This window comes from Salmo salar, chromosome 27 (genome assembly GCF_965601325.2).
Source record: "Salmo salar chromosome 27, fSalSal1, whole genome shotgun sequence".
In the NCBI taxonomy this organism is placed as follows: Eukaryota; Metazoa; Chordata; class Actinopteri; order Salmoniformes; family Salmonidae; genus Salmo; species Salmo salar.
In genome coordinates, this window is record NC_138317.1 from 12,675,904 (window position 1) to 12,700,625 (window position 24,722).

The 24,722-nt window shown below is 44.4% G+C and overlaps 1 protein-coding gene across 2 annotated transcripts in view; it reads left to right on the forward strand.

Moving 5' to 3' along the window:
* LOC106588363 (venom phosphodiesterase 2) overlaps window positions 1–24,722 on the forward strand; it is a 46,457-nt gene continuing 21,735 nt past the window's right edge. Inside the window, exons 1-17 of one of the 2 annotated variants that reach the window (XM_014177271.3) lie at window positions 1–291; window positions 5,962–6,049; window positions 6,305–6,439; window positions 8,162–8,287; window positions 8,464–8,524; window positions 8,680–8,777; window positions 8,906–8,985; window positions 10,267–10,386; window positions 10,692–10,801; window positions 10,920–10,985; window positions 11,105–11,177; window positions 14,525–14,633; window positions 14,896–15,024; window positions 15,111–15,142; window positions 15,368–15,495; window positions 15,610–15,679; window positions 23,872–23,959. In XM_014177271.3, coding sequence (XP_014032746.1) covers window positions 250–291; window positions 5,962–6,049; window positions 6,305–6,439; window positions 8,162–8,287; window positions 8,464–8,524; window positions 8,680–8,777; window positions 8,906–8,985; window positions 10,267–10,386; window positions 10,692–10,801; window positions 10,920–10,985; window positions 11,105–11,177; window positions 14,525–14,633; window positions 14,896–15,024; window positions 15,111–15,142; window positions 15,368–15,495; window positions 15,610–15,679; window positions 23,872–23,959 — 1,555 coding nt within the window. In that variant the 5' untranslated portion in view covers window positions 1–249. The remainder of the gene's footprint in view (window positions 292–5,961; window positions 6,050–6,304; window positions 6,440–8,161; window positions 8,288–8,463; window positions 8,525–8,679; window positions 8,778–8,905; window positions 8,986–10,266; window positions 10,387–10,691; window positions 10,802–10,919; window positions 10,986–11,104; window positions 11,178–14,524; window positions 14,634–14,895; window positions 15,025–15,110; window positions 15,143–15,367; window positions 15,496–15,609; window positions 15,680–23,871; window positions 23,960–24,722) is intronic. The other variant, XM_045709456.2, reaches the window with a different exon arrangement.

Here is a 24,722-nt window from a genome sequence, read left to right on the forward strand (position 1 = left end):
GTAAAATCAGAGTTGCAAAACGTCTTCCCTGTAAATCATTAACTTTTTCTGTAAAGCTTAATATCAGCTGAGTTCTGGACAGGTTCCCAAAGCTTTCAATTGGTCTCTTGCATTTTACAGTTGCAGAAACATGAGATTCCCTCTTCTGACAATAAGTTACTTTCCCACGCTCATGGAGTTCCAGAGTTCACTGTTGTGGTGAAGTAGCACCCTGTGTTGACTGTGTTTAGAACTGGACAGCTCTCAAGTATGGGGATAAGCAAGGAGTTGCTGGGCAAGAAGACTATTGTCGTAAGTGCATCCAACATCCAGCTTCTTTTCAATGTTTCACTAATGGAAATGGTGTATAATGAGATATGGGTAATACTAAACTTAAAGCCTGCAGGTAATATTCATCATGATGCAGTCATAATGTATTGTAAGACTTTTGTCTCATAATCATTTCATTGCAATCTTAAGTAAATACCAACCAGTTGAAATGTTGATACATAGACATAACATATTATAATCGTTATTATAAAACCTTACAAAGGCTCATAAATGCTTAATGTAAGTTATAAAACATACCAGCAGGCTTTAAGTAGTTTAAGTGTTACCGAGATAGGAAATGCATAAGATGGATTGGATTTATGGGAAAGGGTGTAATTGTACTTTATAATGCATACAAATAAACTACTCTTGGGAGAATACTTATACTACTCATGAAATGCACTACAAAAAAATGCTCATGACAATCAAAAGGATACTCGTAAGGCATATAAGGTCATTGTTTGGGAAAGTTTTTTCAGTGGGACTGCTAGCTTTACTATCACAGTTGTGTGCTTATTGTGTATTGCCCACTCCACATGCCCAGTGTATTTGTGTCCTTTGCACATTTTTTACCATATGTTCTCCACAGTGACTCAGCAACCCTACATTTTATTTTGTAACACTTTACAATAAGGTTCCATTTGTAAAGGGGTAATAAATGGGTTAGAACGGTTATTTAATCATTTGCAAATGCCTTATAAACCATTAATAAACAGTTATATCACATTGGCCAAAATAGTGTAATAACTGGTCAGTGTTTGCCAAATAGTAAGCCAATATTTACCTCCTGTTATTAACCATTTATAAATGCACTTATAAATGTTTATAAGATTAACCTTTATGTCATCTTGCAACCTCATTTTCAATGGTTGCACAGTTAAACTATAGTCATTTTCTAACTTTTGGGTGTGATGCATTGTTGCTCTGTCCCAGGAACAGAGGAGGTTGGTTTTTATGATGTGTCTTGACTGACCTTTGAAACCCTGATGCCTTGGTAATTACATCCAGGACATTTTTCAATCGTCATTACCCCTTAACAGATGACCAGATAATATCAACACACATCACTTCTCTGTGATAGTCTAAGTATGGTGAACGCTCTGCTGTGAAATGGTAACCGTAATACCTTTGATTGGTGAAACATTGGAGGAGGTATCCTCTCACAATGTTGATTGTTTTGGTCTTCACACCATTTTTTACATTTACATTTTAGTCATTTAGCAAACGCTCTTATCCAGAGCGACTTACAGTAGTGAATGCATACATTTCATACTTTTTTTCCCCCGTACTGGTCCCCCGTGGAAATCGAACACACAACCCTGGCGTTGCAAACACCATGCTCTACCAACTGAGCCACACGGGACCACACCACCCACCATTCATTGACTGAACATGTTTAACAAAGTGTTGAATCTTCTCTCATGTATGTAGTGATGAGTACCCAATACTGCCTATAAGTATGTCTAACTTCTGACTGAACTCTCAAATCATCTATAAATGATTTACCCACATGTATAACTGCTAAAAGTATACCTTATTTTAAAGGTGTCAGACCTAGAAACGTTTATAACTGAGTTAACAACATTTATAACTGCTAAAAGTATCATGTTTCTTAAACAACAGGCCTGTAAACATTTATAACTGAGTTATCAAAAAATACATTTAAAGGTGCAGTATCGCTCCACCATTTCCTGGTTGCTAAAATTCTAACAGTTTGCCTAATTTCAGTTTATGTAACAAAACAAGCAGTCATTGTGTAGAGAATCATTGTACCATCTAAACCGCTGTGAAATATACTTTCCATAACCAAAGATATTGTATTTTCAGCTGTTTGAAGCTGGTGTACAAAACAGAAAGTAAAAGACGGAAAAATGAAACGTAAAACCAGGAAGCATTGAAATAGCACACATAAAAACAGATCTATCACTTCTTAGACTTGCTTTCAATGAGAATGACAGATCTATACACTTTAACCCTAACCCTAACCAGACCACCCTAACCCTAACCAGATCTAACCCTAACCCTAACCCTACCAGTATTTATAACTTCAAAAAATAAAATACCTTAAAAGAAAGTGGAAAACTTCTGGCCATTTATTCATGTTGTTACAAACATTTCTAACAGTATATACAATAATCTCCTCAAACATGCAATACATAGTAAGAAAAAAAATTGAATTTAATAGAAGGATACATTGGGAAAACAATTTTAATTGCAGTGACTCAAATCTGTAGCCTATCATTGGAATAGTGAGTAGCCTAGCTAATTCAGATAAACAGGGGTGTCTTTTTCTCCCCTTTTTAACATTACCAATCAGAAGAGAAATTGACAGATTAATTATTTAAAATACAACATAATGGTCCCATTCTGTCTTCATCCGCTTCTTTCTTGTTAAGCATTTTCACATCCTGACATCTGAGACTGTAACGGTCGTTGTAGTAAGTGGACCAAAGCGCAGCGGGTTGAGTGCTCATTATATATTTATGTAGAACACTTAAGAAAACAAAACAAGAAAACGTATGAACGAACAGGATTACAGGCTAAACATAGCTATGCAATCACAACTTCCCACAAAACCCAAACAAAGCACACCCCTCTAAATAGGACCTTCAATCAGAGGCAACGAGGAACAGCTACCTCCAATTGAAGGCCAAATCAATAAACTAAACTTAGAACTAAAAAGACTAGACTAGAACATAGAAATATACTAACATAGTACATAGGCCAAAACCCCGGAAAACACTAACCAAACACCCCTCTACATAAACACACACCCCGAACCACATAAAACAAATACCCCCCTGCCACGTCCTGACCAAACTACAATAACAAATAACCCCTTTACTGGTCAGAACGTGACAGAGACCTTATGGGAATGTTTGGGAGATAAGAGGAATTTATGACAATTTAGCATAGACAATACTCTACTATAGCGGTTCCTAAACTTAGGGTCGCAACCCCATGTGGGGTTGCCTGATATGAAAATGGGGTCGCGGGAGAATTTCCAAAATCCGTGTAAAAATATATATTTTTAATTATTAATATTATAAAATCATCTTTGTCTCCCTAAATCACTGTAATATGGTTAACCTTAAAAATGTAAATGTGTAAGGACCGACGCTGGAGACGAGAAGCAAGTACAGGGAGTGAACATTTAATGGAAGACGCCCCCCCGAGGGGAAGTGGGAGCAGGCATGACAAAATGACAATTAATTAAATGTAATAGTAAAAATTCAACCAGAGAGAGTCCTTAGATCGTGGGAAAAGGCCGCACTTGACCCTTGCACTTGAATCATACCCACAGCGAATGGCTAAGCCCGCTACGCTATGAAACCACACACTATTGCAGAGACTTTGAAATTACCGGCTGCAATTGATATGGTGAAAACAATGTGTGGGGAGGCAGAAGCACAGAAACTCCCATCAATACCTTTGCCAGATAACCCTGTGAAACTAAGAATGTATGCTAGAGCTAGCAATTAGGAGGAAACTGACTGAACAACTCAAACTCCCCAGCTTATGCTCTCCAAATGGACGTTAGCTGTGAGGGCCGAGATGACCATGCAATGACTTTTGTCAGCTACATGTCAGGGGATGCTACTCACGAAGACATATTGTTCTGTCTCACAATTCCCGAGCATGAAATGGCACAGGGGATGTTCAGTGTGCTGCGTGGCTATATTGAAGAAAAACAGATTCCGTGGGGTTTTAGGGCTTTCCTCTGAGGTCCTGGATGGCAGGAAGCTTGGCCCCAGTGATGTACTGGGCCGTACGCACTACCCCCTGTAGTGCCTTGCAGTCGGAGGCCGAGCAGTTGCCATACCAGGCAGTCATGCAACCAGTCAGGAAGGTCTTGATGGTGCAGCTGCAGATCTTTTTGAGGATCTGAGGACCCATGCCAAATATTTTCAGTCTCCTGAGGGGGAATAGGTGTTGTCGTGCCCTCTTCACGATTGTCTTGATATGTTTGGACCATGATAGTTTGTTGGTGATGTGGACACCAAGGAACTTGAAGCTCTCAACCTGGTCGACTACAGCCTTGACGATGAGAATGGGGGTGTGCTCGTCCCTCCTTTTCTTGAAGTCCACAATCATCTCCTTTGTCTTGATCATGTTGAGGGAGAGGTTGTTGTCCTGGCACCACACTGCCAGGTCTCTGAGCTCCTCCCTAGAGGCTGTCTCATCGTTGTCGGTGATCAGGCCTACCTCCGTTGTGTCGTCGGCAAACTTAATGATGGTGTTGGATTCGTGCTTGGATATCATCATCATGATTCCCACCATTTAGCCTTAGCTTGTTATGTTATCCACTGCTAGCTAAAACTACTAATAGCCTGTGTTTAACATGTAACTCTGTGTTGTTGTATGTGTCGAACTGCTTTGCTTTATCTTGGCCAGGTCGCAGTTTCAAATGAGAACTTGTTCTCAACTAGCCTACCTGGTTAAATAAAGGGGAAATAAAAATAAAAACAAAAAATAAAACTTTCTAACACCAGTAGCTAGCTACCACAGATGAAAGGGGTTAGCTAGTTATCACTAGCTAGTTAGCTAGCTAGCTAGTAAGTTCGTCTTAAAATTGGAACCACTCATGTTAGTGTGTAGAAAAATAATGCTAGCTAGCTAACTTACCAGCTAACAGCTAGTTAGGTAACTACTATAGCTAGCTAGCATGCTAATCCACAAACGCTAGCTAAACAAAAGCTAGCTAAACTTAGCTAACTGAGCAGTGTGCTAAATCATCCAGCAGAATTTCTGTATTCAAAAGTGAAACAAATTGCATAGAGAATTTACCCTCTCTCCATATCATCATTTTGATCCTGTGAACAATGATTATTTCATGCAATCTCTTCTTTCTGGACTTTGCACACTTCTCATAGCCACGTCCATCATGATTCTGCATTATGCACTGTCACATAATGTCAGTGTCAACACAACATTCTGGACACGTTCCAGGTCATCTTTATTTCAAACACGTTTCACAGATGGGCAGATCTCACAAAGTAGGGGACATTTTTCAGAAACCAGCACCAGTAATATGGCTTGAGATCTTCAGATGAGGTCTCTTCAGATGAGGCCTTTAATATGTGTACCAATGCATCATCAGGGTTTCAAATGTGGGGGAAAGACACATCATGGGAGTTGACCGTTGGTCTGAAAACCAACCTCTTCTGTTTCTGGGACAGAGCAACAATGCATCACACCCAAAAGTGAGAAAATGACTATAGTTTAACTGTGCAACCATTGAAAATAAGGTTGCATGATGATACATAAGGGTTCAATATTATACGCATTTGGAAGTGCATTTACAAATGGTTGATAACTGCAGGTAAATAGTGGCTCACTATTTGGCAAGCACTATTTTGACCAATTTGTTACAACTCATTTATTAATGGTTAATAATGCATTTAAAAATGATTAAATAAGCGTTAATATCGTAATTACAAACCGTTTATAAACCCTTTACAAATGGAACCTTATTGTAAAGTGTTACCGTCTTGGTATACCACAGTAAATGGGATGCCCTTTTTTCAAAAACATTTTGTAATAGAACTAGTGTCTTTGTGGTTGATACTTGTACTGATACTGATACTGTGTGTGTGTGTGTGTGTGTGCGCGTACACGTATGTATGTGTTTGTGTGTGTCTGTATGTGTAGATAGGTGCTTTGGCGATCTCTATGGTCACCATAATCCTAGGGCTCGGACTGGGGCTTGGTTTACAACTAGAGGACTGTCGAAACAAAGGTACACTATTTCTTATTGGAGCAGATTCTGTAAAAAAATCACTTACACAACCACAATATGTATAATTACAATAATATGTGATATTTGATATCACCACTTCAACAATAAAATGAAGACTTCCTTGGTGTGCCAAATCAAATTGGCTCGTGGGCCGGATTTGGCCCGCGAGCCATCAGTTGGTGCCCCCTGTTCTACTGTATAAGCTGCACCTGTGAAATCCACTGGAAGTGCTCAGTGTACCTTCATGTGTTCCAGTGGTTCCCAATACCTCCTGCAAGAACAGATGCTATGAGCCCTTCGACGATGAGACACCAGGCTGTCGCTGTGATACTCAGTGTGTCACCAACAATAACTGTTGCTATGACTTTCAGGACATCTGTTTCCAACCAAGTGAGCCATGTTTACTGTAAATTACATCAGTGGTTCCCAATCTCTGGGGCGCACCACAGCACTCTGTAGGGTAGCACCATGGTTTAGCCGGAGGACAGATAGTTTCCGTCCTCTGAATATATTGACTTCAATACAAATCCTAGGAGGCTTATGGTTCTCACCCCCTTCCATAGACTTACACAGTAATTATGACAACTTCCGGAGGACATCCTCCAACCTATCAGAGCTCTAGTAGCGTGAACTGACATGTTGTCCACCCAATCAAAGGATTAGAAAATGAATCTAGTACTGAAAGCATAAACTGTTCAACTATTGTTTTTGTCTCTCTTTGAGTCAACTACTCACCACATTTTATGCACTGCAGTGCTAGCTAGCTGCACTGCAGTGCATAAAATGTGGTGAGTAGTTGACTCAAAGAGAGACAAAAACAATAGTTGAACAGTTTTGAACAAATTCATTTCTTTATAAATGAAGGAGAAGCAAGAAAGAGAGAGAGGTTTCATATTTTTTGCAAATGCAGCTAGCTAGTTTAGCCTCCTCAAACACCCAGCTCAAATAGAGGGATTCTATGTTATCTAGCTGGCTATGACTATCCAACACAACACTGGAACTCTTCCAGTGTCGCTTTTGGTTTAACAAATGTATTGCCACCGGGGCCCGCCGGTGTAACTGCTAAACTGCTTACTGACTATACACTGTAATGTTACTGTATGATTGTAGCGGTTTACTAATGTGTTAGTTATTTTAGCTATGTTGACTATGATGTTACTTTAGCTAATATGGTGACAACGATGTAGGCTGTGTGTAGTGGTTATGATATGGTTTGGCTTGGAAAGGTTTTTTCACCTGGTCACATACAGCTGATGTGTTGTGCATTGAAGTGCACAAACAAAGAGAAAAGGTGAGAGGATGAGAGTGAATAGATGCGAGAAGGAGTACAACGTAGCTGCTATGAAAGTGAACTGTGTTTACACGGGGTGTATTCATTCCGCCAATTCTGTTGAAAAACGTTTCTTAAACGGAAGCAAACAGAACGAAACAGGGATGAACATACCTGAACTCTCGTTTGCAACTGTTGGACTAATGATTACACCCTCTTTACCAGCTAGATGCAGGCAAGAGTGTGCAAGGCCTCACATGTTTCTCTTGACCTGTGTGCACCTAGGTTGTAAGCTTTCATTCATAGGCTAGGTTTTAGCAACCTCATGATATTATAGGGAAAATTAGAGTATTATGTAGTAGCCTAAACCTATCGATGTTACATTGAACTGGGTGAATGGAATATGAATGACAGTCATCCAATATGCTGTAATATAAATAACATTTTACATTTTTGTCATTTAGCAGACGCTCTTATCCAGAGCGACTTACAGTAGTGAATGCATACATTTTTTTTCGTACTGGTCCCCCGTGGGAATCGAACCCACAACCCTGGCGTTGCAAACACCATGCTCTACCAACTGAGACGCACGGGACGTTTTTCATAAGGTCATGCTCATGAAAAAAAAACGTCCTCCCGCATCATAAACGGCACCGACCGCCACTGGGTCTTGTCATGTCTAATTTTTTTATGATAGCATATCATGACCGATAGGGTTCAAGTCTACCACTTTATTCAACTAAGAAAACACTGAACTTTGATGACAGAACTGTTACCTTCTTCACATATCAGCTTATTATGGTTTAGCTAGCTTCACCACTTCTAATGGCTTTATCCAACAGCTCAACAATGGGAGTGCACCAAACTGCGCTGTGGAGAAACGAGGTTGGTGGAGAGCAGGTGCCACTGCTCTGACGACTGCCTGGGTGCTGGTGACTGTTGTACCAACTTCAAACATGTCTGTCAAGGTGAGAAGAACGTTATGAAATGTTCAGGTCAATGTACACATTACTATGTATCCATGTGTGTGCATCCAATGGACTCAATAGCTCAAATGTTTGCATTGAGACAGATTTGGAGGAACACTTGAAATGATTTTTTTTCTTCCATTTTCTCACTTGTACTTGTTTTCCCATAAATGAAGGAGAGACAGAATGGGTGGCAGATGACTGTGTGGATTTGGCGAGCCCTAAATGTCCAGCGAAGTACGTTTTAGTGCAAAAAGGAATGCACAAAATTGAAAAAAACAAGAATGCCAAGATGATTAGAAAAAGCTTCAATATCTACCTGAATTACTAAATTAAATGTAAAATTCTACATATTTTCTAAATGTTTCTAAAATCTATATTTTTACCCTTAGCTTTAAACTGCAGCCGCTGCTCCTCATCTCACTGGACGGCTTGAGAGCAGAGTATCAACAAACATGGAGTTCCCTCATCCCCGTCCTAGACAAACTGAGTGAGTCCCATCATCCCTTTGTCAGATGGGATCAGTTTGTGCCATCATCCCTATTCAACTGCCGTAACCATACCAATGGGCTTGCACATAAGGGCTAATCATTTTCAATATCCTTATCCCTCTAACAGGAAGCTGTGGCACCTCTGCACCTTACATGCAGCCTGTGTTCCCCAGCATTACCTTCCCTAATCACTACACCATTGCCACGGTTAGCCTCATACTGTATATATCCTCACACAGAACCCCATTGTTATGCACTATGCCAGGTATGACTTTTTAAAGACCCACAGAATTGTATATTAGCCAAAAAGGGGATATCAAATATACAGTTGAAGTCGGAAGTTTACATACACTTAGGTTGGCGTCATTAAAACTAGTTTTTCAACCACTCCACACATTTCTTGTTAACAAACTATAGTTTTGGCAAGTCGGTTAGGACATCTCGGTTAGGACACAAGTAATTTTTCCAACAATTGTTTACAGACAGATTATTTCACTTATAATTCACTGTATCACAATTCCAGTGGGTCAGAAGTTTACATACACTAAGTTGACTGTGCCTTTAAACAGCTTGGAAAATTCCAGAAAATGATGTCATGGCTTTAGAAGCTTCTGATAGGCTAATTAACATAATTTGAGTCAATTGGAGGTGTACCTGTGGATGTATTTCACGGCCTACCTTCAAACTCAGTGCCTCTTTGCTTGACATCATGGGAAAATCAAAAGAAATCAGCCAAGACCTCAGGAAAAAAATTGTAGACCTCCACAAGTCTGGTTCATCTTTGGGAGCAATTTCCAAACGCCTGAAGGTACCACGTTCATCTGTACAAACAATAGTACGTAAGTATAAACACCATGGGACCACGCAGCCGTCATACCGCTCAGGAAGGAGACGCGTTCAGTCTCCTAGAGATGAAAGTAATTTGGTGCGAAATGTGCAAATCAATCCCAGAACAACGGCAAAGGACCTTGTGAAGATGCTGGAGGAAACAGGTACAAAGTATCTATAACCACAGTAAAACGAGTCCTTTAACGACCCAACCTGAAAGGCCGCTCAGCAAGGAAGAAGCCACTGCTCCAAAACCGCCATAAAAAAAGCCAGACTACGGTTTGCAACTGCACATGACCTAAGTTAAATAATTTAAAGCCATTGCTACCAAATACTAATTGAGTGTATGTCAACTTTTGACCCACTGGGAATGTGATGAAAGAAATTAAAGCTGAAATAAATCATTCTCTCTATTATTCTGACATTTCACATTCTTTAAATGAAGTGGTGATCCTAACTGACCTGACAGGGAATTTTTTTACAAGGATTAAATGTCAGGAATTGTGAAAAACTGATCTGTATGTATTTGGCTAAGGTGTATGTAAATTGAAGACTTCAACCGTATAATAAATAAAAATATACATCAGCTTGTGTCATTACCAAAACTGTGTCATTAATTTTGTATTCTTCTTCACAAAATGTCCACTGTGTCATCTTTAGGGCATGTACTCCGAGTCCCACGGGCTGGTTGACAACAAGATGTATGACCCTGTGTTCAATGCTTCCTTCAGTCTGTCAAACGACGAGAAGTCCAACCCCAGATGGTACCTTGGTCAGCCTGTGAGCCCACCCCGCTGCTTTCTGCTTTGCCATTCACATTGAGACCTTTAGAGAGTTAGATAAGCAAGATAAGAATACTTTTATTTATTTTCCCACAGTCAGATACTGGGCCCACTGCCATCTTTTGATCATAGCGTTGAAAGTCGGGCCTGACGTCGATATATATATTTTTTTCATTGTGTGTAGTCCATTTACGTGGGTTGCTGTAGTTCACAAAAGAACACAACTCTCTGCTCAACAGAATACTTCGATCAGTACTGAGCAGTGATTTGAAAATCTTCTCACTCATAACCTTGCCATTGTAGATTTGGCACACTGCCAGTTACCAAGGACTAAGAGCAGGAACGTATTTCTGGCCTGGCTCAGATGTCAAAATCAATGGCAGTTTCCCAGACATCCACGTAGACTACAACGGGTAATATAATCAGGAATACATTATTTTGTTTCTCATATATGAATAGACCAATAGCTTTATTGCCCTTGGATGATAAGAACTGTCATTTTCTATTATCATGCCTTTAATTTAATTTCAGAAAAATACCTTTTGAGGAGAGGGTCTTCACACTCCTGAAGTGGCTACAGTTGCCAGATAATGAGAGGTAAATCCCCCATTTAAGTTAGAGGCATCCCAGCTACTAGCAAGCCTTTATCAGAGACATTCAAGCCTAAAGTGCATTGTGTATAATGTCGTGGTGTATAACAATTGTTGTCCCTGCAGGCCAGATTTCTTCACGTTGTACCTCGAGGAGCCGGACAAGTCGGGGCACAGCTTTGGTCCTGTCAGTGGAGGGGTAAGGTCAATAGGAAAACAACCAGGATGCATCTCATTAGTCTGAAGTTATTTCATATGCAATTAACTGAAATACCTTGAGAGGCGAAGGGCAAACAACAGGTTTCTGTCCACCATATTGCTTTCTCCTGCCCTGTGTTCTCAGATCATTGCATATTAAGGGAAGGAGAAGAGGTGAGGAAGCAACTGCAGACTATTGAAATACCTCTGGTGCAACAACCTTACAACAATCTGCAGGTCAAAGCAGGTTCAGGATTGTTAAGCTTATACTGTATCTACCATTCGAGAGCTTGGGACAATAAAGCTATATCTGCATTTTTAAAAAAAATGTTGTTATTGACATAGCCTTGTTCTGTTCAATGTTCTCTACCTATAAAGTACTCTAAATGCAACAATTCATGTTGTTACGTTCAAAAGAATACAAGAAAAAATTGCTGACACCATTCAAACCAATGAGAGTTCGGAACATTAAAGCCAATTATCTCAGAATAATATTTTTTCTGATAGAACTTTATAGTCCAAAGCTCTCGCATTAATAAGATACACTTCAGACGCTCTGAAGTACTTTGATGAAATGGCCCATAAATCTTTATTAATAAAATAACCAAAATGACAAAATAACTAATATTAGAATTAACACTACTGCAGAGTTCCTGCACCTAAATATAAACAGTACCAGCACACAAAATGAGTACTGGCACCTATTTCAGTCAAGCATTAAGGCTGCCGCCTCAAAGGTGTTGTTCAATTCCTGTCAAGGACAAAACAGCAAAAGGTCATGATGTACTGCTTTGTTGTTACGGAATGTAATCCAAAAAGGCTCACTTCTTGTGTTTAGGTCAGGCATGTGTCGAAACTACCCTTTGTTTTTGTTCTCGTAACTGCTTTTAACATGCTTTTATAGCACCACAATCAACCCCTGACACAACTCTCATTAACAACAACATATGGCAAGTATCTTCACTGACATTTTCAACCTGTCCCTGACTGAGTCTGTAATACCAACATGTTTCAAGCAGACCATCATAGTCCCTGTGCCCAAGAACACTAAGGTAACCTGCCAAAAATGACTACAGACCCGTAGCACTCACATCTGTAGCCATGAAGTGCTTTGAAAGGCTGGTCATGGCTCACATCAACACCATTATCCCAGAAAATCTAGACCCACTCCAATTTGCATACTGCCCCAACAGATCAACAGACGATGCAATATAGATTGCATTCCACACTGGCCTTTCCCACCTGGACAAAAGGAACACCTATGTGAGAATGCTACTCATTGACTACAGCTTAGCGTTCAACACCATAGTGCCCTCAAAGCTCATCACTAAGGACCCTGGTACTATACACCTCCCTCTGCAACTGGATCCTGGACTTCCTGACGGGCCGTCCCCAGGTGGTAAGGGTAGGTAACAGCACATCGACCACGCTGATCCTCAAAACGGGGGTCCCTCAGGGGTGCATGCTCAGTCCCCTCCTGTACTCCCTGTTCACTCATGACTGCATGGCCAGGTACGACTCCAACACCATCATTAAGTTTGCCGACCACACAACAGTGGTAGGCCTGATCACCGACAACGATGAAACAGCCTATAGGGAGGAGGTCAGAGACCTAGCCGTGTGGTGCCAGGATAACAACCTCTCCCTCAACGTGATCAAGACAAAGGAGATGATTGTGGACTACAGGAAAAGGAGGACCGAGCACGCCCCCATTCTCATCGACGGGGCTGTAGTGGAGCAGGTAGAGAGCTTCAAGTTCCTTGGTGTCCACATTACCAACAAACAATCATGGTCCGAACACACCAGGACAGTCGTGAAGAGGGCACGACAAAACCTATTCCCCCTCAGGAGACTGAAAAGATTTGGCATGGATCCTCAGATCCTCAAAAAGTTCTGCAGCTGCCCCATCGAGAGCATCCTGACTGGTTGCATCACCACCTGGTATGGAAACTGCTCAGCCTCCGACCGCAAGGCACTACAGAGGGTAGTGCGAACGGCCCAGTACATCACTGGGGCCAAGCTTCCTGCCATCCAGGACCTCAATACCAGGCGGTGTCAGAGGAAGGCCCTAAAAACTGTCAAAGACTCCAGCCACCCAGGTCATGGACTGTTCTCTCTGCTACCACACGGAAACCGGTACCAGAGCACCAAGTCTAGGTCCAAAAGGCTTCTTAACAGCTTCTACCCCCAATCAATAAGAGTCCTGAACAGCTAATCAAATGGCTACCCAGACTATTTGCGTTGCCCCACCTCTTTTATGCTGCTGCTACTCTCTGTTTATTATCTATGCATAGTCACTTTAACTGTACCTACATGTACATATTGCCTCAATTACCTCGACTAACCTGTGCCCCCACACACTGACTCTGTACCAGTTCCCCCTGTATATAGCCTCGCTACTGTTATTTTACTGTTGCTCTTTAATTAAATATTTATTTTTATTTTTTACTAATCTATTTTCTACTTAACACTTATTTTTCTTAAAACTGCATTGTTGGTTTTGGGCTCCCGAGTGGCACAGCGGTCTAAGGCACTGCATCTCAGTGCAAGAGGGGACACTACAGCCCCCGGTTTGAATCCAGGCTGAATCACATCCGGCCGTGATTGGGAGTCCCATAGGGCGGCGCACAATTGGCCCAGCGTCGTCCGGGTTTGGCCGGGGTAGGCCTTCATTGCAAATAAGAATTTGTTCTTAACTGATTTGCCTAGTTAAATGAAGGTTAAATAAAATAAAATCAATTGGTTAAGGGCTTGTAAGTAAGCATTTCACTGTAAGGTATCTGTAGTATTCAGTGCATGTGACAAAAACCATTTGATTTGATTTGATAGACAGAGCAACCCACTGAATGATTTTGATCCATGACCGCTGTATACAAAACACATGGCTTAGATTCAATGCTGAACGCCAAGTTAAAGTGCTCACCAAAAGGTGAAAGTTCAATGTCTTGCACACATGTGAACAAATGGTGCTGTTGACTATTATGTTGGGCATACTTTTTCTCCATTGAAAAGGCCCCTTCAAATCAGTTGCCTTATAAATGCAAACATATTGTTAAATCATCATGATCCAAAGTTATGATGTAATGACATTTACATATTGTAGTAACCCCAAGAGAAAATGACATAGATTTTTTTATTTTTATAGAACTCAACATTTGTTTTCATATAACCGTGCATAAATCACAAGTAAACACACGTCAAAGTGTGTTTACTTTCTGTAAATAGACTGGTACTTAACAATAATCAAGGTTTAATTATGATGAGGTTGCCATTAGCCTTGGTCAATGAAGTCATTGAAGACTACAGTCACAGATGTAACAGTCTCACAAGTTTCTCACTGTATTTCAGTTGATCGAGGCTCTCACAGGAGTGGACAAGGTCATTGGTCAACTGATGAACGGACTCAAACAGCTAAACCTGCATCAGTGTCTCAACATCATCATCGTAGCTGACCACGGTAGGAGGCTAATAAATCAAAGGAATCAAATGTATTCGCCCTTTACCTCCACAAATCTGACATCTGGACAGCAAATGGACCTCTTTCCCATAGACCTAGTATATCTAAAAATGGAATGTATTTAGAATAATATGGAATTAGTCTACAAACATGAAAAAATAGTAAGCATTGTTGTATTAGTGTTGTGGCTTAATAGTTCAATGCTGTACAAATAAGTTTGTGTGGAAACTTCAACAAAAACTTTATTGGGCTACACCAATAGGTATGGAGGACACAAGTTGTGACAGGAAGGAAGTCCTCCAGGATCTACTCCAGGTGGAAAATGTTGGTGGTCTATATGTCTACGAGGGACCTTTTGGGAGAATTAGATCCAATGACAAAAACCAACCCTGTGAGTGTAAGACCAAACATGTAGAAAATGTACCTTTTCTTTGTATCGCAATAAAAATGACATATTCCTGTTGTTTCCTTTGACAGTGGACTCGGCCCAACTTGTAGCCAACATGACGGTGAGTAAGAAGCAAAAATAAATCATTCACCTTGATTTAAACTAGCCGTGATTGCCATATTGACTGGAAATGCTCCAATTGAGGAATAATCAAATGTTTAGGCAAACTGAAGATGTTCATATGTTGTTTGTATTCAGTCCCATAATGTTTTGTCCCTCATACTGTATCTGTTATAGAAACCTACTGATTAATCAAAAATATTGTGTTGTTTTCTTGGGATTCCAGTGCAAGAAGAACGGTCAGAAGGTCAAGCCTTACCTGAAAAACTATCTGCCCAAGCGGTTCCACTACGCAAACAGTAGACGGATTGAGGACGTCAGCGTGATAGTCAAACCAGGATGGCTGTTCGAGAGGTACCGATTTAAGAAACTCCACCCTACTTCATCAACATAACCCTGGTGTGGATTTTAGTAGGGCATGATGTAGAAAAATGTTGGCTTCTTACATATTTCTGTGTTATGTTGTAGATACCCAGGGTCTTTGACCTTCTGTGCAGGTGGAGCTCATGGGTATGACAATGATGATGCCAGTATGCATGTGAGTAGGAAGGAGATCCATTTACTCAAATAAATCAGTTAGTTAATGAGTACAAACTTCATTTGATTGGTTTAAAAAATATACTGAACAAAAATATAAACGCAACATGCAACAATTTCAACGATTTTACTGAGTTACAGTTAATATAAGGAAATCAGTCAATTGAAATACATTTATTAGACCCTAATCTATGGATATCACATTACTAGTCATGGGCACAGCCATGGGTGGGCCTGGGAGGGGATAGGCCCACCCACTTGGGAGCCAGTCCCACCCACTGGGGAGCCAGGCTCAGACAATCATAATGAGGTTTTTTTTCCCCCCATCAAAGGGCTTTATCACAGACAGAAATACTCTTCAGTTTCATCAGCCGTCCCAGTGGCTGGTCTCGATCAATCCCGTAGGGGAAGAAGCCAGATGTGGAGGTCCTGGGCTGGCGTGGTTACACGTGGTCGGCGGTTGTGAGGCTGGTTGGACGTATTGACAAATTCTCGGCTTACGGTTGAGAAATTAACATTCATACCTCTGGCAACAGGTCTGGTGGACATTCCTGCAGTCAGCATGCCAATTGCACGCTCCCTCAAAACTTGAGACATCGGTGGCATTGTGTTGCAAATTTTAGAGTGGCCTTTTATTGTCTCCAGCACAAGATGCACCTGTGTAATGATCATGCTGTTTAAACCAGCTTCTTGATATGCCACACCTGTCAGGTGGATGGATTATTTTGGCAAAGGAGAATTGCTCACTAACTGGGATGGAAAAACAATTTGTGCAAAACAATTTAGAGAAACAAGCTATTTGTGTGTATGGAACATTTCTGGAATCTTTTATTTCAGCTCATGAAACATGGGACCAACACTTTACATGTTGTGTTAATATTTTTGTTCAGTATGTATTATATATATACACACACACATCTTTGAACTGAGTGTACAAAACATTAGGAACACCTGCTCATTCCATGACATAGACTGACCAGGTGAAAACTATGATCTCTTATTGATGTCCCTTGTTAAATCCACTTCAATCAGTGTAGCTGAAGGGGAAGAGACGGGTTAAATAAGGATTTTTAAGCATAGAGACAATTGAGACATGTATTGTGTTTGTTGGCCATTCAGGGGGTGAATGGGCAAGACAAAATATTGAAGTACTTTTGGATGGGATATGGTACCGGTTTGTGTCAAGAACCACAATGCTGCACAGTATCCTCTGTGTATCAATAATGGTCCACCACCCAAAGGACATCCAGCCAACTTGACACAACTGTGCGAAGCATTGCAGTCAACACGGGCCAGCATCTCTATGGAACGCTTTCGACAACTTGTAGATAGCCACGAGGAGGCTGTTCTGAGGGCAAAAGGGGGTGCAACTCAAAATTAGGAGGGTGTTCCTAATGTTTTTTACACTCAGTGTACAGTGAGGGAAACAAGTATTTGATCCCCTGCTGATTTTGTACGTTTGCCCACTGACAAAGAAATGATCAGTCTATAATTTTAATGGTAAGTTTATTTGAACAGTGAGAGACAGAATAACAACAAAATAATCCAGAAAAACGCATGTCAAAAATGTTATAAATTGATTTGCATTTTAATGAGGGAAATAAGTATTTGACCCCCTCTCAATCAGAAAGATTTCTGGCTCCAAGGTGTCTTTTATACAGGTAACGAGCTGAGATTAGGAGCACACTCCTAAAGGGAGTGCTCCTAATCTCAGTTTGTTAACTGAATAAAGGACACCTGTCCACAGAAGCAATCAATCAATCAGATTCCAAACTCTCCACCATGGCCAAGACCAAAGAGCTCTCCAAGGATGTCAGGGACAAGATTGTAGACCTACACAAGGCTGGAATGGGCTACAAGACCATCGCCAAGCAGCTTGGTGAGAAGGTGACAACAGTTGGTGCGATTATTCGCAAATGGACGAAACACAAAAGAACTATCAATCTCCCTCGGCCTGGGGCTCCATGCAAGATCTCACCTCGTGGAGTTGAAATGATCATGAGAACGGTGAGGAATCAGCCCAGAACTACACGGGTGTCACGAATTCCACCGACGGTGGCTCCCCTGCCTGCTCGGGCGGCGCTCGGCGGTCGTCGTCACCGGCCTACTAGCCGCCGCTGATCCCTTTTTCCTTTTCGTTTGGTATGTCTTATTGTTTGCACCTGTTCCCCATTTGGTTCTCTTGATTTATGGTTATTTAAGCCTGTTTAGCCCGCCCAGGTTTGTGCGGGATTATTTTGCGTCAGAGTGTGTATTGTTATTGGATGTGCTGGCGATCGACAAGTATTATTTTATATGCATGCTGTGTACCTGTTGTTCTGGGCACTTTGCATTTTTCACGCCGGTTGTGTTGGCGTCGACCGTTTTTGTGTTTATTGGAATAAACACAAATTTCCTTACCTCTGCTCTCTGCGCCTGACTCCTACCACCACTCCTAGCAGTTACTGACAGAATCCCGCACCGCTATGGAGTCAGCAGGAGCAGCCTCCCCTCCTCTCCCATCGATGGAAGAACGGGTCCTCCATCATACCACCATTCTCCACCGAATCGGCTCAGCGATGGATCAGATGATGGAGAGGATGGACCGATGGGAGAGGAGTGGCCTCCCTACCGCATCCCCCGCACCAACTCCCCCCCCCCCCCCCCAACAGCTACCCCTCCACCGGCGTCCGGACCCGGAGCCTTGCGCCTGGCTCTCCCCAGGGAGTACGATGGAGCGGCGGCTGGGTGCCAGGGGTTCCTGCTACAGTTGGAGTTGTACCTGGCTACCGTTCGTCCGACTCCCTCGGGAGAGGAGAGCGTAAGCGTCCTCGTCTCCTGCTTAACGGGACGTGCCCTGGAGTGGGCCAACGCAGTGTGGTATGGCCCAGACTCGGCAAGGGATCACTACCCCGAGTTCACCCGCCGTTTCCGGGCCGTGTTCGACCACCCAGCAGAAGGCCGGGCGGCGGGTGAACGGCTGTTCCACCTGCGGCAGGAGACGAGGAGCGCACAGGATTTTGCTCTGGAGTTCCGGACCCTGGCTGCTGGAGTGGGGTGGAACGACAGGGCCCTGATGGACAACTATCGGCGTAGCCCCCGGGAGGACGTCTGCCGGGAGCTAGCCTGTCGGGACACTACCCTCTCACTGGATGAACTAATAGACATGTCCATTCGTCTCGACAACCTGCTGGCTGCTCGAAGGGGGTCCGGACCGGGCCCTGTTGGTTCCACCTCCAGGTCCTCCAGCTCCCGTCCCTCTGGAGCTAGGGGGGGCCGCGTCCAGGGGAACCGGAGGAGGAGGCTCCTCCTGTACCCAGTGTGGTCGGAGAGGACACACTACCGACCGGTGCTGGGCGAGCTCCTCTGGGAATCGGGATGGCAGGCGGAGCACTCCTCGTTCACCTCAGGTGAGTAAGCACCAACCTCACCCAGAGCTCCCTGTTGGTCATATGTTCGTTTTAGTAACTTTCCCCTTGTTTTCTCCCTCTTTCCAGCATAAGGCGCTAGTCGATTCAGGCGCAGCTGGAAACTTTATGGATCGTGGGCTCGCGTTAAGGCTAGGGATTCCCCTGGTGTCGTTGGACCAACCTTTCCCCGTGCACTCCTTAGATAGCCAACCATTAGGGTCAGGACTGGTCAGGGAGGCCACGGTGCCACTGGACATGGTAACGCAGGGGGATCATGGGGAACGGATTAGTCTCTTCCTCATTGATTCGCCTGCGTTTCCGGTGGTGCTGGGGATTCGCTGGCTGGCCAATCACAATCCTAATATTTCGTGGAGACAGGGGGCTCTCAGAGGGTGGTCAGAGGAGTGCTCAGGCAGGTGTAAAGGAGTTTCCATCGGTGCGACGACGGTGGAGAGTCCAGACCAGGTTTCCACTGTGCGCATTCCCTCAGAATATGGCGATTTGGCTATCGCCCTCTGTAAAAAGAGGGCGACCCGATTACCACCTCATCGACGAGGGGATTGCGTGATAAACCTCCAGGTAAACGCTACACTTCCCAGGAGTCACGTGTACCCATTGTCACAGGAGGAAACGTTGGCTATGGAGACATATGTCACGGAATCTCTGAGACAGGGGTACATTCGGCCCTCCATGTCACCCGTCTCCTCGGGTTTCTTTTTCGTGAAGAAAAAGGATGGAGGGCTGCGTCCGTGCATTGATTATCGAGGTCTAAATTCTATCACAGTAGGGTTTAGTTACCCGCTACCTCTCATCGCTACGGCGGTGGAATCATTTCACGGCGCGCGTTTTTTCACGAAACTGGACCTCAGGAGCGCATACAATCTGGTGCGTATCCGGGGAGGAGACGAGTGGAAAACCGCATTCAGTACCACATCAGGCCACTATGAGTACCTCGTCATGCCGTATGGGTTAAAGAATGCTCCAGCCGTCTTTCAATCCTTTGTTGACGAGATTCTCAGGGACCTGCACGGGCAGGGGGTGGTGGTGTATATTGATGACATCCTGATCTATTCCGCCACCCGCGCCGCGCATGTCTCCCTGGTGCGCAAGGTGCTTGGGTGACTGCTGGAGAATGACCTGTACGTTAAGGCTGAGAAATGTGAGTTTTTCAAACGAGCCGTTTCCTTCCTGGGGTATCGCATTTCCACCTCGGGGGTGGTGATGGAGGATGACCGCGTTAAAGCCGTGCGTAATTGGCCGACTCCGACCACGGTAAAGGAGGTGCAGCGGTTTTTAGGGTTTGCCAATTACTACCGGAGGTTTATCCGGGCTTTGGTCAAGTTGCTGCTCCCATTACCTCACTGCTGAAGGGGGGTCCGGCGCGCTTGCGCTGGTCAGCAGAGGCGAACAGAGCGTTCAGTCGCCTGAAGGAGCTCTTTACCGACGCTCCCGTGCTGGCTCATCCGGACCCCTCTTTGGCATTCATAGTGGAGGTGGACGCGTCTGAGACTGGGGTGGGGGCCGTGCTATCACAGCGCTCGGGCACGCCACCCAAACTCCACCCGTGCGCTTTCTTTTCCAGGAAGCTCGGGCCGGCGGAGCAGAACTATGACGTGGGGGAACGGGAGTTGTTAGCTGTGATCAAGGCTCTGAAGGTGTGGAGACATTGGCTTGAGGGGGCTAAGCACCCTTTCCTCATCTGGACTGACCACCGTAATCTCGAGTACATCCGGGCAGCTAGGAGACTGAATCTGCGTCAGGCCAGGTGGGCCATGTTCTTTACCCGTTTCCGGTTCACGATCTCTTATCGGCCAGGTGCACAGAACACGAAGGCCGACACACTGTCCCGCCTATATGACACCGAGGAGAGGGCCATCGATCCGGCTCCCATCATTCCAGCGTCGTGCTTGGTTGCTCCGGTGGTATGGGAGTTGGACGCGGAGATCGAGCGGGCGTTACGGTTGGAACCTGCACCATCGCAGTGTCCGGCAGGTGTTCAGTACGTGCCGCTTGGTCTCCGTGATCGATTGATTTGATGGGCCCATAATCTCCCCTCTTCGGGTCACCCTGGGATCGAGAGGACAGTGCGGAACCTGAGGGGAAAGTACTGGTGGCCCACCTTGGCCAAGGACGTGCGGTTGTATGTTTCCTCCTGCTCGGTGTGCGCTCAGAGCAAGGCTCCTCGACACCTGCCTAGAGGGAAATTACACCCCCTCCCCGTTCCACAGCGGCCGTGGTCGCACTTGTCAGTGGACTTCCTCACTGACCTTCCCGTCTCTCAGGGGAACACCACTATCCTGGTCGTTGTGGATCGGTTCTCGAAGTCCTGCCGTCTCATCCCGTTGCCCGGTCTCCCTACGGCTCTGCAGACTGCGGAGGCCCTGTTTACCCATGTCTTCCGGCACTACGGGGTGCCCGAGGACATCGTTTCTGATCGGGGTCCCCAGTTCACGTCCAGAGTTTGGAGGGCGTTCATGGAATGTTTGGGGGTCTCGGTCAGCCTGACCTCGGGTTTCCACCCCGAAAGTAATGGGCAGGTGGAGAGAGTGAACCAAGAGGTGGGTAGGTTTCTAAGGACGTATTGCCGGGACTGGCCCAGGGAATGGGAGAGATACGTCCCATGGGCAGAAATAGCCCAAAATTCCCTACGTCACTCATCTACCAACATGTCACCGTTCCAGTGCGTGTTGGGCTACCAGCCGGTCCTGGCTCCATGGCACCAGAGCCAGACCGAGGCTCCTGCGGTGGAGGATTGGGTGCAGCGCTCGAAGGACACTTGGAGAGCCGTCCATGACGCACTCACTAAGGCGAGTGGACGGCAGAAGAAGAGCGCTGACCAGCACCGCAGTGAGACCCCTGTGTTTGCACCAGGTGATCGAGTCTGGCTCTCGGCTAGAAACCTGCCCCTCCGCTTGCCCTGCCGGAAGCTGGGCCCGCAGTGTGTAGGGCCGTTTAAAGTCCTGAGGAGGATAAACGAGGTGTGTTACCGGTTACAACTTCCATCTTACTACCGTATTAACCCCTCGTTCCATGTGTCTCTCCTCAGGCCGGTGGTGGCTGGTCCCATGCAGGAAGGTGAGGTGCCGGAGGTTCCTCCACCCCCGCTGGACATTGGGGGGTCCCCGGCGCCATTCTGGACTCCAGACTTCGGGGGGGGGGCTACAGTACCTCGTCGACTGGGAGGGGTAAGGCGCGGAGGAGAGGTGCTGGGTACCTAGGAAGGACATTTTGGACCCCCCACTACTGAGGGAATTCCACCGCCTTCATGGGGATCGCCCTGCGCCTCGTCCTCCGGGTCGCCCTTGAGGCCGGTGGCGGCGCGCTGCGGGAGCCGCGCATCAGGAGGAGGGTACTGTCATGAATTCCACCGAAGGTGGCTCCCTTGCCTGCTCGGGCGGCGCTCGGCGGTCGTCGTCACCGGCCTACTAGCCGCCGCTGATCCCTTTTTCCTTTTCGTTTGGTATGTCTTATTGTTTGCACCTGTTCCCCATTTGGTTCTCTTGATTTATGGTTATTTAAGCCTGTCTAGCCCGCCCAGGTTTGTGCGGGATTATTTTGCATCAGAGTGTGTATTGTTATTGGATGTGCTGGCGATCGACAAGTATTATTTTATATGCATGCTGTGTACCTGTTGTTCTGGGCACTTTGCATTTTTCACGCCGGTTGTGTTGGCGTCGACCGTTTCCTTACCTCTGCTCTCTGCGCCTGACTCCTACCACCACTCCTAGCAGTTACTGACAACGGGAGGATCTTGTCAATGATCTCAAGGCAGCTGGGACCATAGTCACCAAGAAAACAATTGGTAACACACTACGCCGTGAAGGACTAAAATCCTGCAGCGCCCGCAAGGTCCCCCTGCTCAAGAAAGCACATATACATGCCCATCTGAAGTTTGCCAATGAACATCTGAATGATTCAGAGGACAACTGGATGAAAGTGTTGTGGTCAGATGAGACCAAAATGGAGCTCTTTGGCATCAACTCAACTCGCCGTGTTTGGAGGAGGAGGAATGCTGCCTATGACCCCAAGAAAACCATCCCCACCGTCAAACATGGAGGTGGAAACATTATGCTTTGGGGGTGTTTTTCTGCTAATGGGACAGGACAACTACACCGCATCAAAGGGACGATGGACGGGGCCATGTACCGTCAAATCTTGGGTGAGAACCTCCTTCCCTCAGCCAGGGCATTGAAAATGGGTCGTGGATGGGTATTCCAGCATGACAATGACCCAAAACACACGGCCAAGGCAACAAAGGAGTGGCTCAAGAAGAAGCACATTAAGGTCCTGGAGTGGCCTAGCCAGTCTCCAGACCTTAATCCCATAGAAAATCTGTGGAGGGAGCTGAAGGTTCGAGTTGCCAAACGTCAGCCTCGAGACCTTAATGACTTGGAGAAGATCTGCAAAGAGGACAAAATCCCTCCTGAGATGTGTGCAAACCTGGTGGCCAACTACAAGAAACGTCTGACCTCTGTGATTGCCAACAAGGGTTTTGCCACCAAGTACTAAGTCATGTTTTGCAGAGGGGTCAAATACTTATTTCCCTCATTAAAATGCAAATCAATTTATAACATTTTTGACATGCGTTTTTCTGGATTTTTTTGTTATTATTCAGTCTCTCACTGTTCAAATAAACCTACCACTAAAATGATGGACTGATCATTTCTTTGTCAGTGGGCAAACGTACAAAATCAGCAGGGGATCAAATACTTTTTTCCCTCACTGTATATTGATATTGTTGTATTTAAGAGATGGAAAAATGATAACTTAACCCTATGATGAAGACCCTCTTTATTCTCCTCAGGCTATGTTCTTAAGCTATGGACCCAAGTTTCATTATAAAACTGAAATAGAACCATTCTCCAATATTGAGCTCTACAATCTCATGTGTGGTGAGTAGCAGTAAATATAGCAGTAAATTACAGTGTCAGTTGTCTGTGTTAACCGAGAAATTGATTCTGTCAGTCCATCATTAAGTGGCAGAATTTGTTGTGAAAGGGCTGGGTTTTGATTAATAAGTAAATTGTACGCGGGGCGAGGGCTTGACCATTCACTGGCCAATCTACGTGTTCCATGGCTTAATGCATGAGGTTGTCTCAAGTTATGTAGGTTATTGACGGTCTTTCGATGTCATCAACTCCAATTCGGCTGGGGCCACGGAATATTCTCGTCCTAATCCGTTTATTAAATGGCATAGGCTACAGTAACTAATAATAGCAACAACAATATACATCATGTTTTTGATAAATATGTTTGGAGTGTTGGCAGTCAACATTGTAATCGCTTCACCTATAGGCCTATACATGTCTTCACGCATCGCATTTCTCCTGAAATAAAAAATACTAGGCTCCCCTTAAAATGTATTGTAGCCTATATGTGAGGCTAGTTCGCAATATTAAGATATACTGTAGGCCTAACCACCGTTGATATTGCATTATAGGACTGAATATTTTGGATAGGGTTGGAGGAGCGCATCTTTGGTAACCCCACTAACCGTACAATAGGCACTCTTTGTAAATGGGGATGGATACAAGTGAAATGGACTATGCAGGTAAGCCTATGTTAATTGTGAATAATGCAAAAAGCATGACAGCAAAAGCCTCTCTAGAAAACCACTTAGAAACCTTTTATGGATAAAAGGTTCCAAAATAATAA